This window comes from Ammodytes marinus (genome assembly GCF_949987685.1).
Source record: "Ammodytes marinus genome assembly, chromosome: 9".
Classification (NCBI taxonomy): Eukaryota; Metazoa; Chordata; class Actinopteri; order Uranoscopiformes; family Ammodytidae; genus Ammodytes; species Ammodytes marinus.
In genome coordinates this window covers 12,010,233-12,029,762 of record NC_137213.1, presented here as the reverse complement: position 1 = coordinate 12,029,762, position 19,530 = coordinate 12,010,233, and the positions used below count along the sequence as shown (strand labels likewise).

At 40.6% G+C, this 19,530-nt stretch overlaps 1 protein-coding gene across 1 annotated transcript in view; it reads right to left on the bottom strand.

The window, feature by feature from the left end:
• The window catches only part of LOC307255237 (collagen alpha-1(XI) chain-like), an 88,313-nt gene extending 70,457 nt beyond the window's left edge, over positions 1 to 17,856 (bottom strand). Inside the window, exons 1-4 of the mRNA XM_080033890.1 lie at positions 17,517 to 17,856; positions 10,945 to 11,109; positions 8,416 to 8,629; positions 7,176 to 7,338 (exon numbers count right to left, since the gene is read on the bottom strand). Coding sequence (XP_079890016.1) covers positions 7,176 to 7,338; positions 8,416 to 8,629; positions 10,945 to 11,109; positions 17,517 to 17,631 — 657 coding nt within the window. The 5' untranslated portion in view covers positions 17,632 to 17,856. The remainder of the gene's footprint in view (positions 1 to 7,175; positions 7,339 to 8,415; positions 8,630 to 10,944; positions 11,110 to 17,516) is intronic.
• Between the last annotated feature and the right edge of the window lie 1,674 nt (positions 17,857 to 19,530).

Genomic DNA, 19,530 nt, shown 5'->3' with positions numbered 1-19,530 from the left:
ATATAAATGGGTCATTTTACAATACAACAAGTTTCTGTGAGGTAACAGGGTTTGGAGGATCTCTGCCGTTTACAGGATCTTGGAGTAAAATGGAGCTCACGTCTCATTAAGGAAGAAAAGATCCGGACCACACAGCTGGTGATTAAATGTGACTGGATTACACACTCATAGTGCTAACATACATTGAACGAGATTGTTCCTCCCCATCCATAGCCTCTGAGTTCAAGGTGAAGTCAGCGATTCTGGAGAAAGCTTGTCGTCAAAACCATTTTTTGTCAAGAGTGGGCCCTTTTGTTTACATACACTTTGTTTACATACACTTTGTTTACGTACCAGTTTACAGAGCCTAGGCTTTGTATTAACTCAGGAGAGATTAACTGATTTTGACAAAAGTGATTTTTGTCAACAATCGTTCTCCAGAATCGCTGACTGTACCTTAAAAACAACACTGGACAAAAGTGGTTGTACTGGGCAGCTTCCAGGTGTGAATGTGGATAACTGACTGTGGAGCTATTTTTTTTTCTTTTTTTCTTATTGAACCTACCCTGAGTAAAAAAATAAATAAAACGGAAAATACTCACCCTGCACTTTCCAAACCTCCTAGTACAACAATAACTACGCTGACAAACAGAAGGTCTCAAATGAATGATAACCATTCAGCCGCTGCACTTTTTTTTTCTAGCACAAATTGATCCCAGCAAGCCAGAAACAGGGAGGACGGTTTAAAAACACAGACACAACGGCTGTGTTCCAATACCCTTACTTCTCTGCTATTGAGTGTCACAGAAGATGATAAAATACTCTTTGCTATTTGCTCATGATTTTTGCGATTCTGACCCACAATCCACTGTGCAGCGGAAGTTTCAGTCACATTGTCTAAGCCTTGGGTGAGAAAATAACGCATGCGAACTATATACTTTTTATGGTCAGCTGTAGTATGTAGTGTAGTAAAACGAAAGAGTATGGGATTTGGAACGCAGAGAATGTATTTGGCAATATCGCTGTCTGCTTCCTGCTCTCCGTGTCTTCTTGTTTGCATGGGCTGTAATGCCTTTTTAGGTTAATTTGGTAACACTCATGCATTTCATTTTTAACCTTTGTCCATGTGTGTACGTAGTACAAAAGTCCAAAAACGACAAAGAGGGCTACTCAGGAGACCACACACACACTAAGCCCATTTATAAAGCCATTGAGTGTGTCAATCAGCGTCATATTCCCCCGATAGTATTCTCCCTCACATTTCTTCTCTCTTTATTTTACCGTCTGTGCCTCCTTTGTCTGCAACTCAACTGTGATTTTGTTACTGTCTGGATTGAATTGCAAATATTGCTGGCATCTGTTGAGGTTTATCCCCAGAATTCCAGGAATGATCTGTAAGCAATGCCCTGGTTCTGCTCAGAGCTGGCAGAGCCACAATGGGATAAATCATCCGTCTAGGCTACAGTACAATCGATCTATTGCAGGGTCCGTGTGCAGGGTGCGTGTGTAAATACAGTGCGTCCAGGCACATGTTAAAGGTGGACTCAGCGATTTTGGGCAATGCTTGTTGTCCACATCACTTTTTGTCAAAATCAGTGAATATCTCCTCACGACCTGTACGTACTGTGTGTGCGCTGATTTTTGTTTTTTTGTTTTTACCAATTTTAAAACATACCCTTGGCTCTGTAAATTGTGGCTAGTTATGGTGGGCCCCTTTGTTTACACACCAGTTTACAGAGCCTAGGCTGTGTATTAAGACCAGATTTTGTTCAGTTTTGTTTGGATATTCATTGATTTTGACAGAAAATTATTTCGACAACAAGCATTCTCCAGAATCGCTGACTCCACCTTTAACATTTGCTAGCACTGTAACGACAACCATTCGATGGCAAGAGTACATTAAAGGTCACTGAGACTGACTGATCAAAGACAAGAGACTGACTTGAACCATCATTGAATCCATCCTTCTCTTCTACATTTTCACCCTCAAGCAAACCATTTTTTATGGCTTTATTTTTTTGTCATGGAAATAAACACACCACCGGTTTCTCCTCAAGCATGCACGTTTCACATCTGATTCGCAGCTAAGAAATTCAAAACAGGAGACAGACACCACTGGATTCTCCCCCAGTTTTGGTGACCTTGGAAGTGTGCTGTGAATAGTATCCCTCCCCTATGTACGGCCCACACCCACTTGGAACAGAAGTCACTGAAGGAAAACAACTGGCAGATGGTCGATCACCTAAAAATGGGACGGGGTGATACAAAAACTTCAGCAGACCATGAAATTTGGCCTTGGCATTTGGATTGTAATAAGAAGAGCATCTATCACATGACCGACCGACAAAAAAAAAAATCAAGACGCAACTTTGATTAGTTGCAGAAATCTCCTGCTGCTGGCGCCAGATCAGAGATGACAAGAGGTATACAGGGTTTTCCCATCCTGCGTTCCTTGGACTCATTTGGAGCCGTAAACAAAGCAGTAGTTTGTGTTTGACATAATGAAGACCATATTTGATTTTGAGGCTTTATCAACCTCAGAGTGTTGATTTCTGGAGGGATACCAACCTCAATTAGGCTTTCCCTTGAAATCATTCTGAACATAACCCACGCCTTATACCCAGACCTTCTCGAACTAACGTTACTTTAACACATTTAACACAAGAATGCCTTAGAACATTGGAGTGGCAAAGCTTTTTCGGGGCAGTACAAATCCTGGGTGCGGGATACAATAATGCACCAATATTTTTAGCACATGTTGAGAAATATCTGCAGTAGACTAAACATATTCCCATGCATAACTGTGCTTGTACCTAACACATTTAATGCACCATGTATGATTTGTATGTGTTAATGTCAGAATTTTCGATGGCTTTCAATTGAATTGCGGCCAAATAAGACAATAAGTACAATACGTAGTTTCCACTAATGGCTACAGAACAGTGTGTAAGTACATACTTAGGTGGTTGAAAAGTTAGCGTCTGTGGCCAGGTGTAGTGAGTCACTTTGCCTCCAGGAACAGCTGGGGGAGATATTAATGCACCTGGAACGCACATTTAGAAATATGCCTAGAGCATCTGCAGTTTGACCCAGACAAACCCAAATGCATACACGCAGAGAAAGAAAGGTTGGAGTGATCCCAAGTGATAGATTTGTGGGTTCAACTTTTACTCTACAGCCTTAAGAGACAGCATCCTCACATGACACCAGGATTTTATCTGTGTACTATGTGTACTCTTTTTAAGATTTAAAATGACAGTAAATGCACACAATTAGCCTTTCCAGAAATGATCTACGGACCCTGCTGTAAGAACCTTTCACTGGAACTAGCCTACTTTCTGTCCACAAAATAGTTCAAGCAAAACCTTTGATGGTGTCATGGTGACCTGCTCCTAACACTGAACGTCCAAAGGGCAATCTTCAGCCAGATGTGGCTAGTTCAGAGGGCCATGCTCCAATTCAATAGTCACTTGCAAATGTTTAGCTTTTATAAAATGCATATTGTGCAAACTCGCCCTCAAATGACTTCTGTATTTTCTTTGTTTCTCGCTCCAACTTCTGCCCAAACTTGACAAACTCATCATCTCAATAGCTTGGCTTTTACCAAAGCCTGGCAGGGGATCACACCTCAGAAGAACAAAACCCAGAGATGGAATTTCAAAACCGAACAAGGGACAACAATTAACCAATAAGCAGAGAAGTGGAACAATTTATATAGCTCTCCCAGTGTTTTATCGAATGCAGGCTTTGTGGTCAGCGTCGGGATAGAGTTTTGTTTCAAGCACTGGGGGCATACAAATGTCTTGCACCCTTTCGAATATTAAAACATCTCGCCTGCCAGTAGCTCGCAAAACTGCTGAACTGTTTGAACCATCTGCTCGATTGTCTGTCCGCCCTTTCTTCACTTCTGTCTCTTTCTCCATCACCCTTTCTTTTTTTCCTCTCACTTTGCTCTTTTCCCCCAAGCAATAGTTTTTTAAAGGAGAGCCTTGGGTCCATTTCTCCTTGGCTGTTCTGGGACCAGTTAGTGAGGGTCACCGCACAAGGGACAAGGAGGTCACATACAGATACAGTTTGACTAAAGTTGACATTTTTACTATCCTACTATACATGGGCTGGATTACTGATGGAAACGTTATAGAACCAAAAAAACACTTCTGTTTTTTTTTAATGTAAATACATGTTGAAAATATTATGGCTGTGACTGACGACCTTCTCCGTCACAGTCCCTCAACACTCGTTACAAATGTGAATTAATAACTATATTCCTATTACACACACGCCTAACCAAAACATTAGGTGACGGGGTAGTGGAGACTGAATAGAGAGAGAGAGAGACAGATGGGACACATTCAGACAGTTTCTCCTCCTGCCAGTTCAGCCATAAACAATGATTCACTTTAAGGCTTAGGGCCCATCAGAGCCTTGTGAGATTACCCTGCCAAAGACTGTCCTGCTTGAGGGACAGCGTTTTGGATCAACCACCTATGCAGTCATGACAGACACATAAACAAACTATCTCCTCTCCTCGCCTCTCCATCCCCCCCTGTCCTCCTCACAGACACATGGACACACACACACACGTCACATATTTGTGTGCGTGCCGTGCATGCACGTGCGTATATCAACACACACACATTAAAATAACCCACTCTGAGATCGTGTCGTAACAAAGAAATCCCACCCTGTCCTTAAAAGTCTGAAGTAAGGATTTGAAATCAGAATTAGGGAAGATTCAAATATCATGTGGCCTGGAGAGATGGAGAAAAGGCAGAAGAAAATATAGGGAAAGAAAATGCCTTCAGAGGCCCGGGTCAGTGAGCATATCTTTTAAACAGCTGTGCAGTCCGAGCCAAGAGTAAAGCACACACTGATCATATTTTCCCCTAGCCCTCACTCTTCCCTGTGCTTCCAGCTTTGACACCTGCTTATGCAATCTACTGCAGTAAGGTAGCCATGTGTTCACAAATCTGTTGGAGTGAGAAATCTCACACATCCCACCTGAATAATTAAACAGTGGAATGGCTCCAAAGTTGTGTAGTTACGCTCAACAACCACAACATGTAAATCAGTTGGTCCAATGGAAGACAAGACACAGTATATGTCCATTTACCAAGGTAAGTTCAGGTATAGGAATACTAAGTAGGTAATGCCAAGATATTGAGAGGATCAGGGTAAGGTAAGATTATTTCCGAAGTTAGGCTAAGAAATGGACTTCCATCTTTGCCTATAGCTACAATGGGAACCGTACCTCAAAGGGGTCAACGGCTAGCCTAGCTCACTCCATGCTACAACAAATACAGCTACAAAAACCTCTAAAGATCATTAACGTAATTGGATCTTGATGTTTTATCCAAACACAGACAAACAAACATCTGTCTAAGAATCACAATGAATTAAACATTTTATAATTGAGCCATAACTAAAGTGCCTCTCGACAAGATTTAGAAATAAACAACATTTTCATAGATACAAGAGCTCTTGGAGGAACTGGATGCAATAAACCGCTGTCACATTGTGTTTATCAACAGTAGATAATGCAGCCAGCAGTGCCTCCAAAAGTTTCCATAGCCTTCAAGGTATATGGATTGTAGCACAACTACAACAGTTGAAGAATGTGAGCCAAAGTATAATCCCATGAGCAAGAATTCCAAACCCAACACATGGCTCGCATCTAGGTTACAAACCTGTTTTTATCTATAGGACTATAGAAGAATTATAGTAAAGACCCATGTGGCCTATAAGATTTGTTTGCCATTGGCAGTACAGTGTGCCTTCAAGTAGCCATTGTTCAATCAACAAATCAAAGTTATTCAAGTCGAGTGGAATTACTTACAGCTCAAGATAGGGCTGCATTTCTTGCGAGGGCCATCGCAGAATTGCTATTGTGTGATCCACTGATTAAAACCACCTTGCGCTGTGCAAAAAACCTCTACCCATGGAACAAAAGGAATACTTTTCTCTTCTCTTGGTTTTGAAAAAAAGGGTACAACACAAATTACCCTGTAATTCAGCATCATTTAGGGTAATATATGTTCAAACAAAGAGCCCTCACAAAATCTAAATGCCTGGTCAGGAATCAGCATTAAAAAAAGTAAAAGGAGTGATAAAAGTGCTACTTGTACCCACTCCACTCAACTCTTAATTACCTTCATTACAATTCCAACTCTAATCACTGTGGCTTCCACTCTTCATTAGCAACTAAATGTCAAATGCTCTTAGTTGGATTAACTCTTCCTGTGATAGCCTTTATCATAAATTTAACTTCTATATGTAACAATGTGATCTGTTTGCATAACACCCTCATTTAAGGGGATTGGGACCTCATTTGTAGGTAGCTCCTCTGTGGAAAGTCACCTCATGCCTGGAGGCTAACCTTTTGCAGGCTGTTCTACTTAGCAAGCATTCCACAAGCCAACATCAAAGACAGGCTACTGTCTTCAGAGCGAGGATTTATCTGATATTATCTCCTGTGCCGTACAGGTTACCTTTGCTTAAACCTGGTAGCTACAGTAGGACCCCGGCCGTCAACTCTGTACCCATGTACACTAAGCAGTAAATTATGATCCTGAGCCCTGATTTCAATCATTGAAGGATAATATATTATCTTTTCAAATTGTGGCAAAGTTCATGCATCTCAAACAACACCCTCTCCATGAACAACTGGAGCTTTTTCAGACCTCAGTCTTTCTTTACTGGGTCATTATTCAAACAAATCCAACGTGAAAAAAAGTACAAAATGCCAACATTTAGGCTACTGTAGGCACATGCAATTGACAGACAAATAAAAAGTCTGACCTTAAAGTGTTTGGACTTAAGTATCAGACACTATAGTAAATGAGATAGTTGACAGTATGAGATTCATCATATGCTTTCAATTATATCCATACTCAACCAGAATTGAAAAATTGTTGAATTATTTCCAAACTCCCTCAAAACATAATTACTTCAATCTAGTTGCAAAATGTCTTCATTATAGTTGTGGCAGACACTTCTGTGTAGATGATGGTGAAATCCTTGAGCAGACTGAACGCAAACTTGTATTATAGTATCTTTCCAAGAATATCATGTGCAAAATCAAAGTAAAGAATAAGGATAATGTATTAGAATTAGTTGTACTAATGTCATCTGGTCAAACAATTCGCAACGCAGCAATCTTAATCCAGGTGGATGGTGATTCAATATGGCTGCCGTACCTCAAAGACTTCCTCATCCAGGATTCTGGTGCCAAAGACGGTGATACCCTCTGTGTTGATGACGGCCTGGTCGCTTCTGCCGAGCGGCCTTGTCAGCTTCTTCTTACAGTCCACAATGATGGTGACACTCTTCTTCTCAACGCTGATGGCTACACGATGCCACCTGTGATACGAGGGGGAACAAACAGAGGTCAGAAATACAAACAACGTGTTCTAGTAGGCTACGTCCTGGTTATTTGAATACAATTGCCAGGAGCAGTTTGACATACTGGAAAATGTGCTATTTTCTTTCTTTCTTGCCAAGAATATAGATACCACTCTTACACTTGTGTGATAAATATAAAGCTACAGATGGCCTCTGATTAGCCTAGCTAAGCCTAACATTATGGTGTGAAGCATGGTAAAAGCAGCTAGCCTAGCTCTGTCAGCAAGAAACTAATACTGCTAAATAATAGCTCTAAAGCTACCAAGCATACTAATTATACAGACATGTGAGTGGTATTGACACTCCCAATTTAACTCTCGGTACAAAAGCAAATGTGTATCCCAACATTTTGTACAATTATTTTCGGTCCGCAGGTTCCATAACCTTAAGTATGCAAGGATTTAGTGGTACAGTATGTTGGAAAAAACAAATTTTCTTTCTCATATAACTCACTACAGACAAATAAACCTGAGTGGGATCATTGCAAGGCATGTTTTCAGTATTTGTGCAAATAAACCTATAAAAATGATTTGAATCAGTTGACATTTATGCAATTTATGATCATCAAGTCTATCACTGTGTATCAGTATAACATTGCTGTAAATAATGTGGAAATGAAAGGCTGTCAACAAAACCGCTGCCAGCCATTCATTCATGTGTCTATGCTGTCTGACTGGTTCCATGTGGTAGTTATAACAAACAACAAACACAAGATGATGATAAATCCTCATAGCTGTGTGTCTGTTTACCAGGCCAGAGGAGTTAAGTATGATCTGAGTGCTTGAGAAAAATATGTTATGAAGATTGGTTTTGTTTAGTAAAAAATGTAACCTACTGGATAAAAGGGCTCAACACAGTCTTTAAAATGTGCTGCTTTGCTTTTTGAGCCAATAACACAAGCGTCACAACAAACTTGAGAACTTACATTTAACCCTGAACATGATGGGACACAGAAAAAGCAAATATCCAAGGGGACATAAAAATCTACCAACCACATCACCTGACCTCCAAAGTGTTCAATCCCCAGTCACTTACTTTCCGTCAGCCAGGTTGATGGAGCGGAACAGGGGGTACTCCTCCGGGGCGGGTTTGCCATTCTGGTCCTCGTACAGGAAGACGGGGGCACGGCCCACCTCCACGCCGAGCTGCTGGATGCCTTGCTGGTTGTACACGGACAGCAGGAAGGACTGGAGGCCAGCCTTGGGCTTGATGGTAAACAGGATGGAGAAATCTTCGGGGAAAACCCCCCCTGAAGGTGAAACAAGAAGCAGGCATGTACGTTGGTATGTTGGTAAAGACCAACGGAGTTGCAAAATCTGGGTAAATGCACATCTTTGTCAGAAGTTTCACAGAATCGCTCTGCTTCATGTTAATACAATTGCACACATGAGAACTTCCCAGTATAATCACAGCAGGATTTCTAATTAAATGTAACTCTTGATGGATTATTGGGTCAGGGGAGTTTTTCTTATCGGCGTTGCAGAAAGGTTTTTTATTGCTTAACGTTCAAAAACGTACTTTGTAAATATTACTGTGATGTCACAGTAATATTTACAAACACATTTTGTCACAGTAAAAGACATCACAGTAATATTTACAAAGTAAGATTTTTTTTAACCCTATATTTCTCTTTCTGTGATGTCACGAGAAAGAGAAATATAGGGTTAAAAAAAACACTCTTTCTGCCTTTTCTCAGGCTAGGATGAACCGATTTCAATTTTTTTCGCACATTTATACTACATAGGATCTCAGAATTCAATACACCTTCATATTCAAACCGGTGAAGTAGGCCTTTAATAGTTAGAATGGTACAAGCTCTACTCTAGCTACATCTAGACTATGTAAAAGTAGTGTTGGTACCTACTCCATCAAAGTTCCAAAAAGTTGGTACCAGGTACTACAAAGTGACATGAAACACTGCAGTCCACTGATTGGTCGGAGAGAATCGTCACTGCCATTACATCATCAATGCATGGCACCCAATCGTGTCCTGTCTTTAACACGTCTATCTTTTACCGGTGCCATTACACAGGCAGTTGTATTGTTATGACTAAATTGAATAATGGGAGGGTTTTATTAGCTCTCCAACTTTCTCTCCTCAAATTAAACCCCAGCGTCTAGACAACTGGACCTGGAACAGTGTTTATTAAGGAAGCCGTAAGAAATCTTGGCAACCCCTGAAAGGACTCAATAGTGGTGATGTAACCACATTCGTTTAAAGAGGGCTGTGAATACTCAAACAAATGCCATATTTTTTAAAGGCATAATAGCTCGGTTCAATAGTAAAATAACTAATCCTGATCATGTAAAAGTCCAATTATCCTGACTGAGGAGTGGACATTTTGACACATTGCTTCCCTGGCACCTTTAGCGGCTCACTTCTCAAGCTTAATTATACTGTTACATTTCCATTACTGTAGTAGTAAGGTGTGTACTGGCAGTTCAAGCCAAAAATCACAGAAAATATGTTCTAATAACTCACACTGTGAGCAGTTTTTTATTCTTTTGAATCGAGCTAAATTGAGAGAGAGAAATAAAACATGCTGCAGAGACTGGAACAATTATTTTACAGCACTCGGTTCCTTATAAATTTCAATATACGATTTCTGGCCAAGTTAGTTTTGAGTGAGTAAGCAACTCTGTGCTTTTTTACACTCCCCATTCGGCAGTAACAAAGAATTAACAGGCCTCCAATGGATCTGACCATTACTGGTATATAAATTATAATCCATTTGCAAAAAATCTACTGGTAAAATCTGTCAGCCATTAGTAATCTCCTAGGTCTTGTCCATTTTGTCCAAATCGTTACTTAATTTCTTTCCAGATTAGCTGCTGAGTTAACTGTAGGAAGCCAAATGGTTACACAGTCAAATGGTTTTTGAGTTTCTCTGAGTGGACGTTAACAAAATAAACATGGCTCTGTTTCTCGCAAACAGACGGGCAGCAGACTTTGTATTAGGCAATGCACATTCAGTATGAAAAACCCTGCTAGATTTCACTACATCCGCCAAATACAGCATTCTCCAGTCTGCCAGCAATCAAACCTGAGGGAAGATACTTTATTAACAATATAATTCCACAAAACATCAAAAGGATTATTCCTCTCATTGATTTGCATTATGTCACCAAAATACCAAATCACAAAAAGCTGGGTTGCTGCCTATTATTTGAGTCATGTGTTTACTACACCATGTGCTGAGTGACTCTCATACCGTATGTGGCCGACTAAAAACACCATCTTCTGGAAAATAATTATTGAATGTCTGCACTGCATTTGAGAGGACAGGTGTTTGTTGTAAAGGGTTTCATTACAGTTACCCATTGCATCCTTTTTGCCATTTTATTGAGTGATATTGAAATAGCTAAAAGATTGTTTCTATTTTGCCATTAAGTGGTTCAAGATGGTAAACAAAATAATTGGTTTCAATGTCATCCAAACAATTATTTCTTTGAGTGGGCATGCGTTCTTTCTTTGGAACCAACCGATGGGCAGCAAAGTGGCCTAGTTTGACTTCATTGTAAATGCTGGTAATTATAGGGGGAAAAGTTAAAGAGGGAGGTTACCTGGGAAAAGCTGTTTGGTCGGAGCGCTGATCTGAGCCTGTTTTCCAACTCGGTAAGCGATGTCGGGTTTGGATCCTCTCCGGTGCGTGCAGAAGCCTGTTGTTTTCCGTACTCCTTCGGGAGAGCTCTTGAAGTCTAGAACCTTCAGTACATCTACTGGTTCAGCTGTGGAGGCAAAAAACAAAAGAATTGATTGTTACTTGGGCAGCAACATTGCATAACATTTGCGTCTCAATAAGCGACTTGGGGAATGAGTTTGTCCAAAGTGTAGTCAGTGTTTCCCATATGTAGAATCTGTTAGGGTGGCACACTAAAATAGCTTTGTTCCCACCTGGAAAGTTGTTTTTATGTGTTTTGTTTTTTTGTATCTTTGTATGAATTAATGTTACAGAACACATGTGAAGATGCAACCAAATGTGTGGACTGTTTGAAAAGGGCTGTATGATGGATGGATTTACCGATTGGCACGACTTTACACGACATTCATTAAGTCATACCTGCTGCATATATAAATTCAACTAATTGTATTTAATGCAAACCAAAAACAATGATTTCATACAACTTTCAGATGTGAATAAATGCAACCATTGAGATGACGTATTAGATTATGGAAAATAAAACATGTTTTGTCATAATGCATTATTAGTGAAGATGTTGTTAAAGCTGGATGTAATTTTACAGAGCACAGTAAGCACATTTCAACAGTTAACAGAAAATCTAATAGGGCCTGGCATTTTGATGATAAGTCAACATTTCGCCCCTGTTGCCTGTGCAGGGACTGTTGGCCAAATCTGTCGGTTCAAGTAGTTGTTCGTTTATGAGCTACCTTGGCAGAGGAGCAATAAAACATTTTTAAGAAACATTCAGCAGATGCAATTGGCCCCCTCCTCAACTCCACTTTTACCACCACAGCCAAAATGGCCACCGCATCTATGGAATAATAAAAGTCACTGCTCAAAACTCATCACTGACTCTTTGGGATAAGGAGAGCACAGCGGGGGGCAGCTTTACAAGCTTCTTTACACTAATAGACCATAGACTTTTCTATCAATGGACATGGAGTCAGTGGTAAAACTACTGTGCAGCGCAGCCATATACGCACCGTTTTTTAAATTTTTTTCCTCTCCTGCTCCAGAATTTTGCTCATTACTCTAAGCATCTTTCACTGTCCTATTCTGTTACAGTTTATCTCTTAAAGCCGGCATCTCTGTTGTTCCCCAGGGCACATAATCAGTTCCAGTCTGATTTTGGGGATTTTAGGAGGACTAGTATGTTTTAGGGCTAGTGTATAAATTGGAGTGTCATTCTTGATTTAACTCATGTCTGTCTGAGGTTGCATCTGCCTAAACAATACACTAAGAGAAGGCTAATAAGTTAAGGTCGCAATGAGCATTGTAATGGATAAAACAGCAAATACAATTTCTCAAGGTTAAATTAATGAGAAAACTGTTTTATTCTGGCTCATATTGTGACTGTGGCTTTGTAGCTGCTGTAGATTATTACTTATTTTATTCATAAAGAGAACAATGTCATTACAAGACCCTTAATTGTTTTTTGGGATAAGATAAGAAAAGAATACTCTCACAAAATAACATAAAATGTACCTTTGACTCATTGAAACAATAATGCACATTTACACAGAGACAGCAAGCGTTTGAGTACAACAATTTGAAATGTTTTACTTATCCGCCGACATGCAATAATATGCGATGAGCCAATATCAGCTGATATAAAAACTTAACTAATTTATCGGTCTGGCTCTTTTGTTTATGGGCAGCTTTTGTTTATTTCGAACCCAAATCTTTGAAGCGAGTAGCCTATTATGTAAATGTTTTGCTGAACAATAGCCACTTTGGCCAAAAAGACACAAGTACCGGATGTAATGGAAACACTGACATATCATTTACAAGCAATACATATTAAGAAGCAATATGACGACAAAGAAAGGGACTCATTAATGTTGTTTACAAAGCAGTATCTATTAAAAGTTTGCTAACTTAATAGTTAACATTAGCTAAGGCTATAGTTGGAGAAGCTAGGGTGTTTTCTTGCTTATGAATTCAAGTTTTTGTTGGTAAAAGGAGGAATTTGTTATTTCTTCTTTCAAAAGTTACAAATTCTTGGTCTCCTAAAGTAAAGTTGCTGTTTTAATTGCTCCTAATATGCTGACATTCACTTAAAAAATGGCCGATCAAACACTTTTTGACCATAACTGTTGAATATGATTTGCCCCATGTAAAAATGTGCACTGTTAATGTAGGCTCCTGGAGTAAAAACAAAGAGTTGAAGACCGCACATCAATACTGCAGCATGCATTAGCCTGATGAAATATGAGATCTATAAAACTAACAGAGGTCCAATGTAGAAAAATAAAATGACTGACATTACATTTCCACTTCAAACCAAACTCAGTGTAACCAGAGTATTAAATTATGCTTCTTTAACAGTTACAAAAAATCTCAGCAGGAGCAGAAGAAGCAGCAACCAAAAAAAACAGTGCAACCGTGTCCAGACTTCACGTTACTCATTTGTCTTTTCAGTGAGTCAAGGGGCAGGAGGATGTGTCCACTTTCAAAGGCCTGGGCAATGATAAACAGGGTCAGAGTGGATCAGCAGCTGGGATGATGCAGCCTTGGAGGAGAGGAAGATAAAAACAGGCTTAAATGTGAAATTGTCCTCCTCCCATTGATGTGAGAAAATGTGGAGATCCATGTGTTTGATAGCGGGGGCTTGAAAACACACAGTGGAGAAGAAATTATTCAGAGGGATCAGACAGGCTCCTCTTTTGAAATTCACATCGCAGGAAATCTCCTCGTCTGACTCAGAAATACTCCATTAAACTGTGTGAACCAGGAAGAGAGTTCGGTGGGGAGGAATAGACGAACCAAAAGCAGAGGCCTAGATGGTGGGGAAAATATTATTTCAAGGGATATAAAGTCAAAAGGAATAGAGTGCTATAGGCCTTTGTTCCTTCATCAAGAACCCATATGGTCTTTCTTTTTTTGTGCATAATATAAACCCTAGAGTCTATGTGAGTCCGTACTTTTTCTCCAGTACCCCTCCCTGCACATTTAAACGTCAATCCATAGTGAAGGCTAAAGACATCTTACAATAAAAATATACGCCTGTTTACATTTTCCCACTTTGGAAGTCTTGTGGCACGTGAAGCCAGGAAGTGCTGATTGTGCAGTTCCGTTTCGCTTTTTACTCACCAAGAGGGGGTCTGCTGGGTGGAGCTATATACGTCCACATGCTGAACCCATTATGGGCCTGGCACTCCCTCTAAACTCCCCCCCAACTAAAACATACATGAGACTAAAGTGGGAAGGCCCCAATCCCTGTAGCTACTTCTCCTGTGACCAGACAAATAACAGCCCAGAGTGGTGAAATCAAACTCGCTTGATTCGAGCACATGCTCACGGATCGTGTCTCGACTTTTAGCTCGTTTTGAAGTTGTGCAGATCTTGCTCTTTCGGCGCTGGAAAAGCACTGGAGTCATTTAAGTTGATATGGCTCCAGATCATCTGGTGCCACAGTCCATTAATTCAAATTGCTGCGAGTACAAACATCAAGCAGGGGCTACACGGTTGGGAGATGTAAAATGCAGTCCCACAACTACTTTTATCAAATGAGGGAGTAATGGAGTTAAAAAAAAATCTAAATGGCTTTATGACTGACATGGCACAAAGAGCAAGGTTTGTTATGTCCTAAAGAGTACGAGACTGGATTTCTGACTCAAACAGAGGGAATAAAATACAAATGTGAGGCACCATACGCCAAGTTTTGAATCTCACACCAAATGCCTCGTAAAAAAAATAAAGTAGTCTGTGGCTCTTCTGAATATTGTCCCAAGTACAGAGCTACTGGTTCTTGAAAAAAAAGAAGAAAAAGAAAAAAGAAAAATGCTTGGACTAAAGGACTCTTTGTGAGTTTCAGAATGCCTTTCTGCATTACTGCATACCTCAAGGCCTCATATATTCCAGATGTGCTGAATTGGCCAGGAACCCCCTCTCCCTCCCTCCCTCCCCCCACACACCCACACCCCGGACTCTTCAGGCCCCTCTCCTTCCACTACCATGGGCTTCACAGGAGCCCCGAAAAAACAGGCAATATCCCAGAACCATTAAGAACCCCAAATGAATAGTCTTGTTTTTTTATATACTGTATATATTTTTTTTCAGCTTTTCTGCATTCTAGGAGTTTGAGCCTACACATGCTATCCCCATCACCACATGCTGAACAAACGACTCCCATCCCTTTACCTTTAAAAATAAATACACCATTTTATAATGATAAGGAAGAGAAACCACAAGAGAGAGTAGAGATCTCTCTCATGCATAAGGTACCAACAAGGCGCTTTCAGACTAGACGTCCTTGTCTACGGGGTAATTTGTCCGTCTCTCAGATTTTTAATGACACATCTTCCTGCCTGCTGTCGGGGAGACTTGTGATATACTATCCTGCCATGTTAACAGGCTACTAACATGACAAAAGGAGAGTGATTTCCCCCGAGGCACCGGAGCATGTCGTGACACGAGAAAAAAAAAAACTCTGTTAAAATCATTAAAAGCAATTTCACCAGCAGACATTCATACACATTTAAATATTGCTTTTTCAGCTGTAGGCTATAAAAGGGATTTTTTTTCCAGCGCTCCCCATCCCATAACTCACCAGAGCCACACACTTTTGACACGTACTGTAAGTTTGGACTTTTGATTATCTTTCAAAAGCCGTGACATTTGGACTTATTTTCTCTGTGGCCCTGTGGCCCTGCTGCGGTCGTTCAGCAGCATCTTTTCTGTGTCACTGCCATCTACTGAGAGTTGGCAGTATAGGCAGCAATTAAAGTACACTGGAAAGCCTGTAACTGTTTGCTAGCACATCATGCAATTATGGTTAGTTTAAATATCAGTCTGAGTGAAGAAAGATGTGCAATAGGCAGGCCATGCCACTGTGGTATTTGCTTTCATGATCTTTTCATATTTATTTGGGGGGGTGGGGGGGCTCTCTGCAATTTGCTCTATGCAGCTGAGTGATTTCCTTACGTATCATTGGACTGGTAGAGTAAGAACAATGGTTAGTGATGGTTCAAAATGGGTTGGGATTGAAGAGAGAGGAAATGTCTAGACAGGATGCAATACATTAAACAAATGACCAACTATTGTTTCTTAAGCCTCTGAAAGACATTTTCATGAAGCCAAATAAAAGCTCTACTTTTTATTAACTTTAGTTTCATCAGTATTTGGGGGGATGATGGTATTTGAAAGGATGGATCTGATGTAAAAACCACAAATCTTGAAGAAAAAAGCAACTTTGACGCAGAAATTGGCCCTGGCTAAAAGCAGAGCACAGTATGGATGTCTCGGTAACTTCATAGACAAAGGAAACATAGAAGTAATTAATGTGAATAAGTATTATGAAAAGCAAAGAAAATAATTGTTTTTTTCATCAACGCCCCATTTCTGGACTTGGTGGGAGCCCAGCTAATGTAGAAAGATGGTGATCCTTCAGGCCAGAAGATGAATTTCACTCCCAGGATCCCACAGTGTTGTGCCCAGTGTATAACATAAACCCCCACAAAACCTATAAGGTTAAAGTTCCAAAGTGCTACAATACACTCTCAGCTTGACAGTTATCATATCATGATCAGCTGAGAGTTTATTAGACACAATAAGATTATATTTGCCAATGATATGCCTTTTGTGAATTTGATTGGATTATTGGGCTCTTACTTCAATGATATTTTGGGAAAAAACGTAATGTACTACATGTGGGCTACTAGTTATATCAGCAAACGTCGTGCGTAAAAGTTTTGCGTAAAACCTTGTGGGTTTCCAGTAGTACAGCCAAGTGGTGAAGTGGAACACAAATACACAAATAATGTGATTATGTGAACGATAAGCTTCCAGAAAATAGAGGACCGCATGAATTCGCATAGCATATTCTCCGCTGAAAAGCTCCATCATTGCGCACTGATCAATCTGTGGCACACATTTTTACGCGGAGAGAAAATGTGTCATGAAGAAATGAACAGCCAGCCTCTCCTCGCTGACCACACCTGGATGGCAGACTTTGCCTTCTGAGATCCTCAGCAGAAACTATAAGGGTGTACCATCTCCGTGTGTGTGCCAAGAATTAACCGTAAATCACAATCAACATTCATGAGGACACGTTGAAACTCTGTAGGAAGCATGTATACGTTGCAGGCAAGTGGTGTAACAAATTCGAGTTCATCAACAAAGATTAGGAGACACAGTAGACCCTTTTAAAAGTTACTGGAAACTTGGATGCAAGTGCAGTTATATGATATGGGCTCAATTACATGTCACAATCCGTTCTGCTGGATAAGGTGGATAGGTCTGAGCAATTCAAAATGTTTATAGTGGTGACTTTGCCAGGCAGCGATTGGCAGTCAACTGAATTAGTTGATGGCTGGTCCCTGGCTACCACATAAGCCTACTACCACCAATGGGCTGACCGCCAACCTATAGAAAAGCTCTCATGCTGACCGGGATACCCTGAAGTTGGCACAGTGACTGTTGGGTCTATATAACTCTCACTCAGCTTCTTACCTGCTTTGACGGTGGCAGCTTGTAGGATTACTATTAATGTCACAGCGGCGATTAGCGTTGAGTCCCATATAAACCGTTTCGTTTTCCACCTGGTTGTCCACCTTTGCATCTCCATGGTTATAGCGCCCGCAGTTGTACAGAAAACCGGCGACTTTAAAAAAAAAAGATATTCGGTCCCTTCCACAATCCACAAAAAAAAAGATGTGCTTATACTAGAACGCCATGTGTGAATGTATAATGATGCCTCCTCCACACAGCCAGACTGGGCCCTTCAGATGCGCTCCCCCTTAAGCCCAGCTCTCAGACTGAGGGTAAAAGGGCTTTCATAAAAAAAGCACAAACCACTCGTCCCTGAGACTCGTGCACCGTCAGGAGGCTGGACAAACGCCTCAGCGCTGAACACGAGCCGACCGTAAGATACTGACACTGGAAAATCCTCCGTTCATCAAATCACCAGTCGAGAAAGTTTACTCGGGACCCGCCCCCTTTTTTTTGCTCTAGAAGAGGTCTGAGCAGCATCAAGCAGAGCATCACTGCATCTCAGTGCAACCTACTAATTACAGGGGCCCAGTGCAGTAGCCAAGACATCTAGAATATCTAGAAACGCTCATAAAACACCTTTCTTTCAGTTAAGGGCAAACATTTATAGGGAATTAACAACAGCAACAAAGTAAGGCGATTTCCCCCAACTTTCCAATAAAGAAATTATAAGATTGGGCATGAAGCAGCAGAGGTACTAAACTAGGGGCAACTGCACAAAATGTAAATGAAGTGGTGGGATGGAGCTGTTATTTTTGACATTTCCTGAAGGCCCAAGAATGCGAAGAGAGGCTGAATAGCATCGAGACGGGCCAACGGCTAATATAAAGAGCCTCGGCGGCCAAAGTCAAATGTTTTCCAGACTTTAGGAGTTTCCTCAAGGAGCCCTTAGATTTTTTTGGACAGCAATGCTCCCGAGGCCTGAAAATAATTAATGGTTAAAGATGACTGGAACAAAGAATGGAAGCACAGGTGGTAGCTATAGAGTCGTGATTTGGTTTTCCTTGAGTTACCGATGAGAGACGGATTTAACAAGCGATGGCAGCCATTTCTAGCGCAAACCAGAACCACATTTCGGGGGAAACGTTGTTGTTTACGTGTTTGATCACGTGACAGAAATGAGAACAATATCCTTAGAAGATAGTCAGTTTGTTTTGATTCAGCAAACAGCACTCTGCAGGTGTGGCTGATTAAAAAGTAATGGTTTGGGAAGTGTAATAGGGATTAAGAAATCAAAATACAGATCAATGGCCACATGTCAAGGCTTCCTTTCCAAAATAAGGTCAAATGCTGTTGTTGGCCATGTCATCATGGCTTTGATTAGTTGTTTTAGACTCCAAAGTGAACAGGACTAGTGTTCTGATTTATAAGACCCATGCAATTTTGAAACATTTATTTACCCAGGGATTATGCTGAGCATTTTTACATGCAGCATCTGTTTGCAACTCTATAAAACAACAGTTTTCTCCTGTAGGCCACTGTGTAGCTCTACTGGACAAGAGAACATTTCTTGCGTATGGGCATTCTGTAGGCAGCTGTTTTAACTTGTTTTGACACTATGACTTTCCCACCTGACAGGGGAAAGAACCATGCAACTTTTTAGATCTACAGCTGACTGCTTTTTCTCTCGCCTGTTTAAAAAAAAATCTAATTAAGACAAACATACAATATAAAAAGGGTTCAATTGAATTAGCTGCAAGTGTTTAGTGTGCAACTTCTTTCGCCCCCAAGATACATTTTGTCGGCACATCTACATGAGATAAGCCTTCAGTGATCGCGCTTGGATTTTATTCCTTCTGCTGTATGTCAAGGTCTTTTTAAGAGTGTAAGAGTCTACAGCAATGCTAGCAGCTCTCGATGCTGTACAGTGAGGCTCTTTTTGAATGTATTTATTATTCATAAATCAAAGTACTGTATAATAAGAAAAGTCAGAATATTATCAAAGTCATTGGGGGACATCCTCTGGGATCCATAA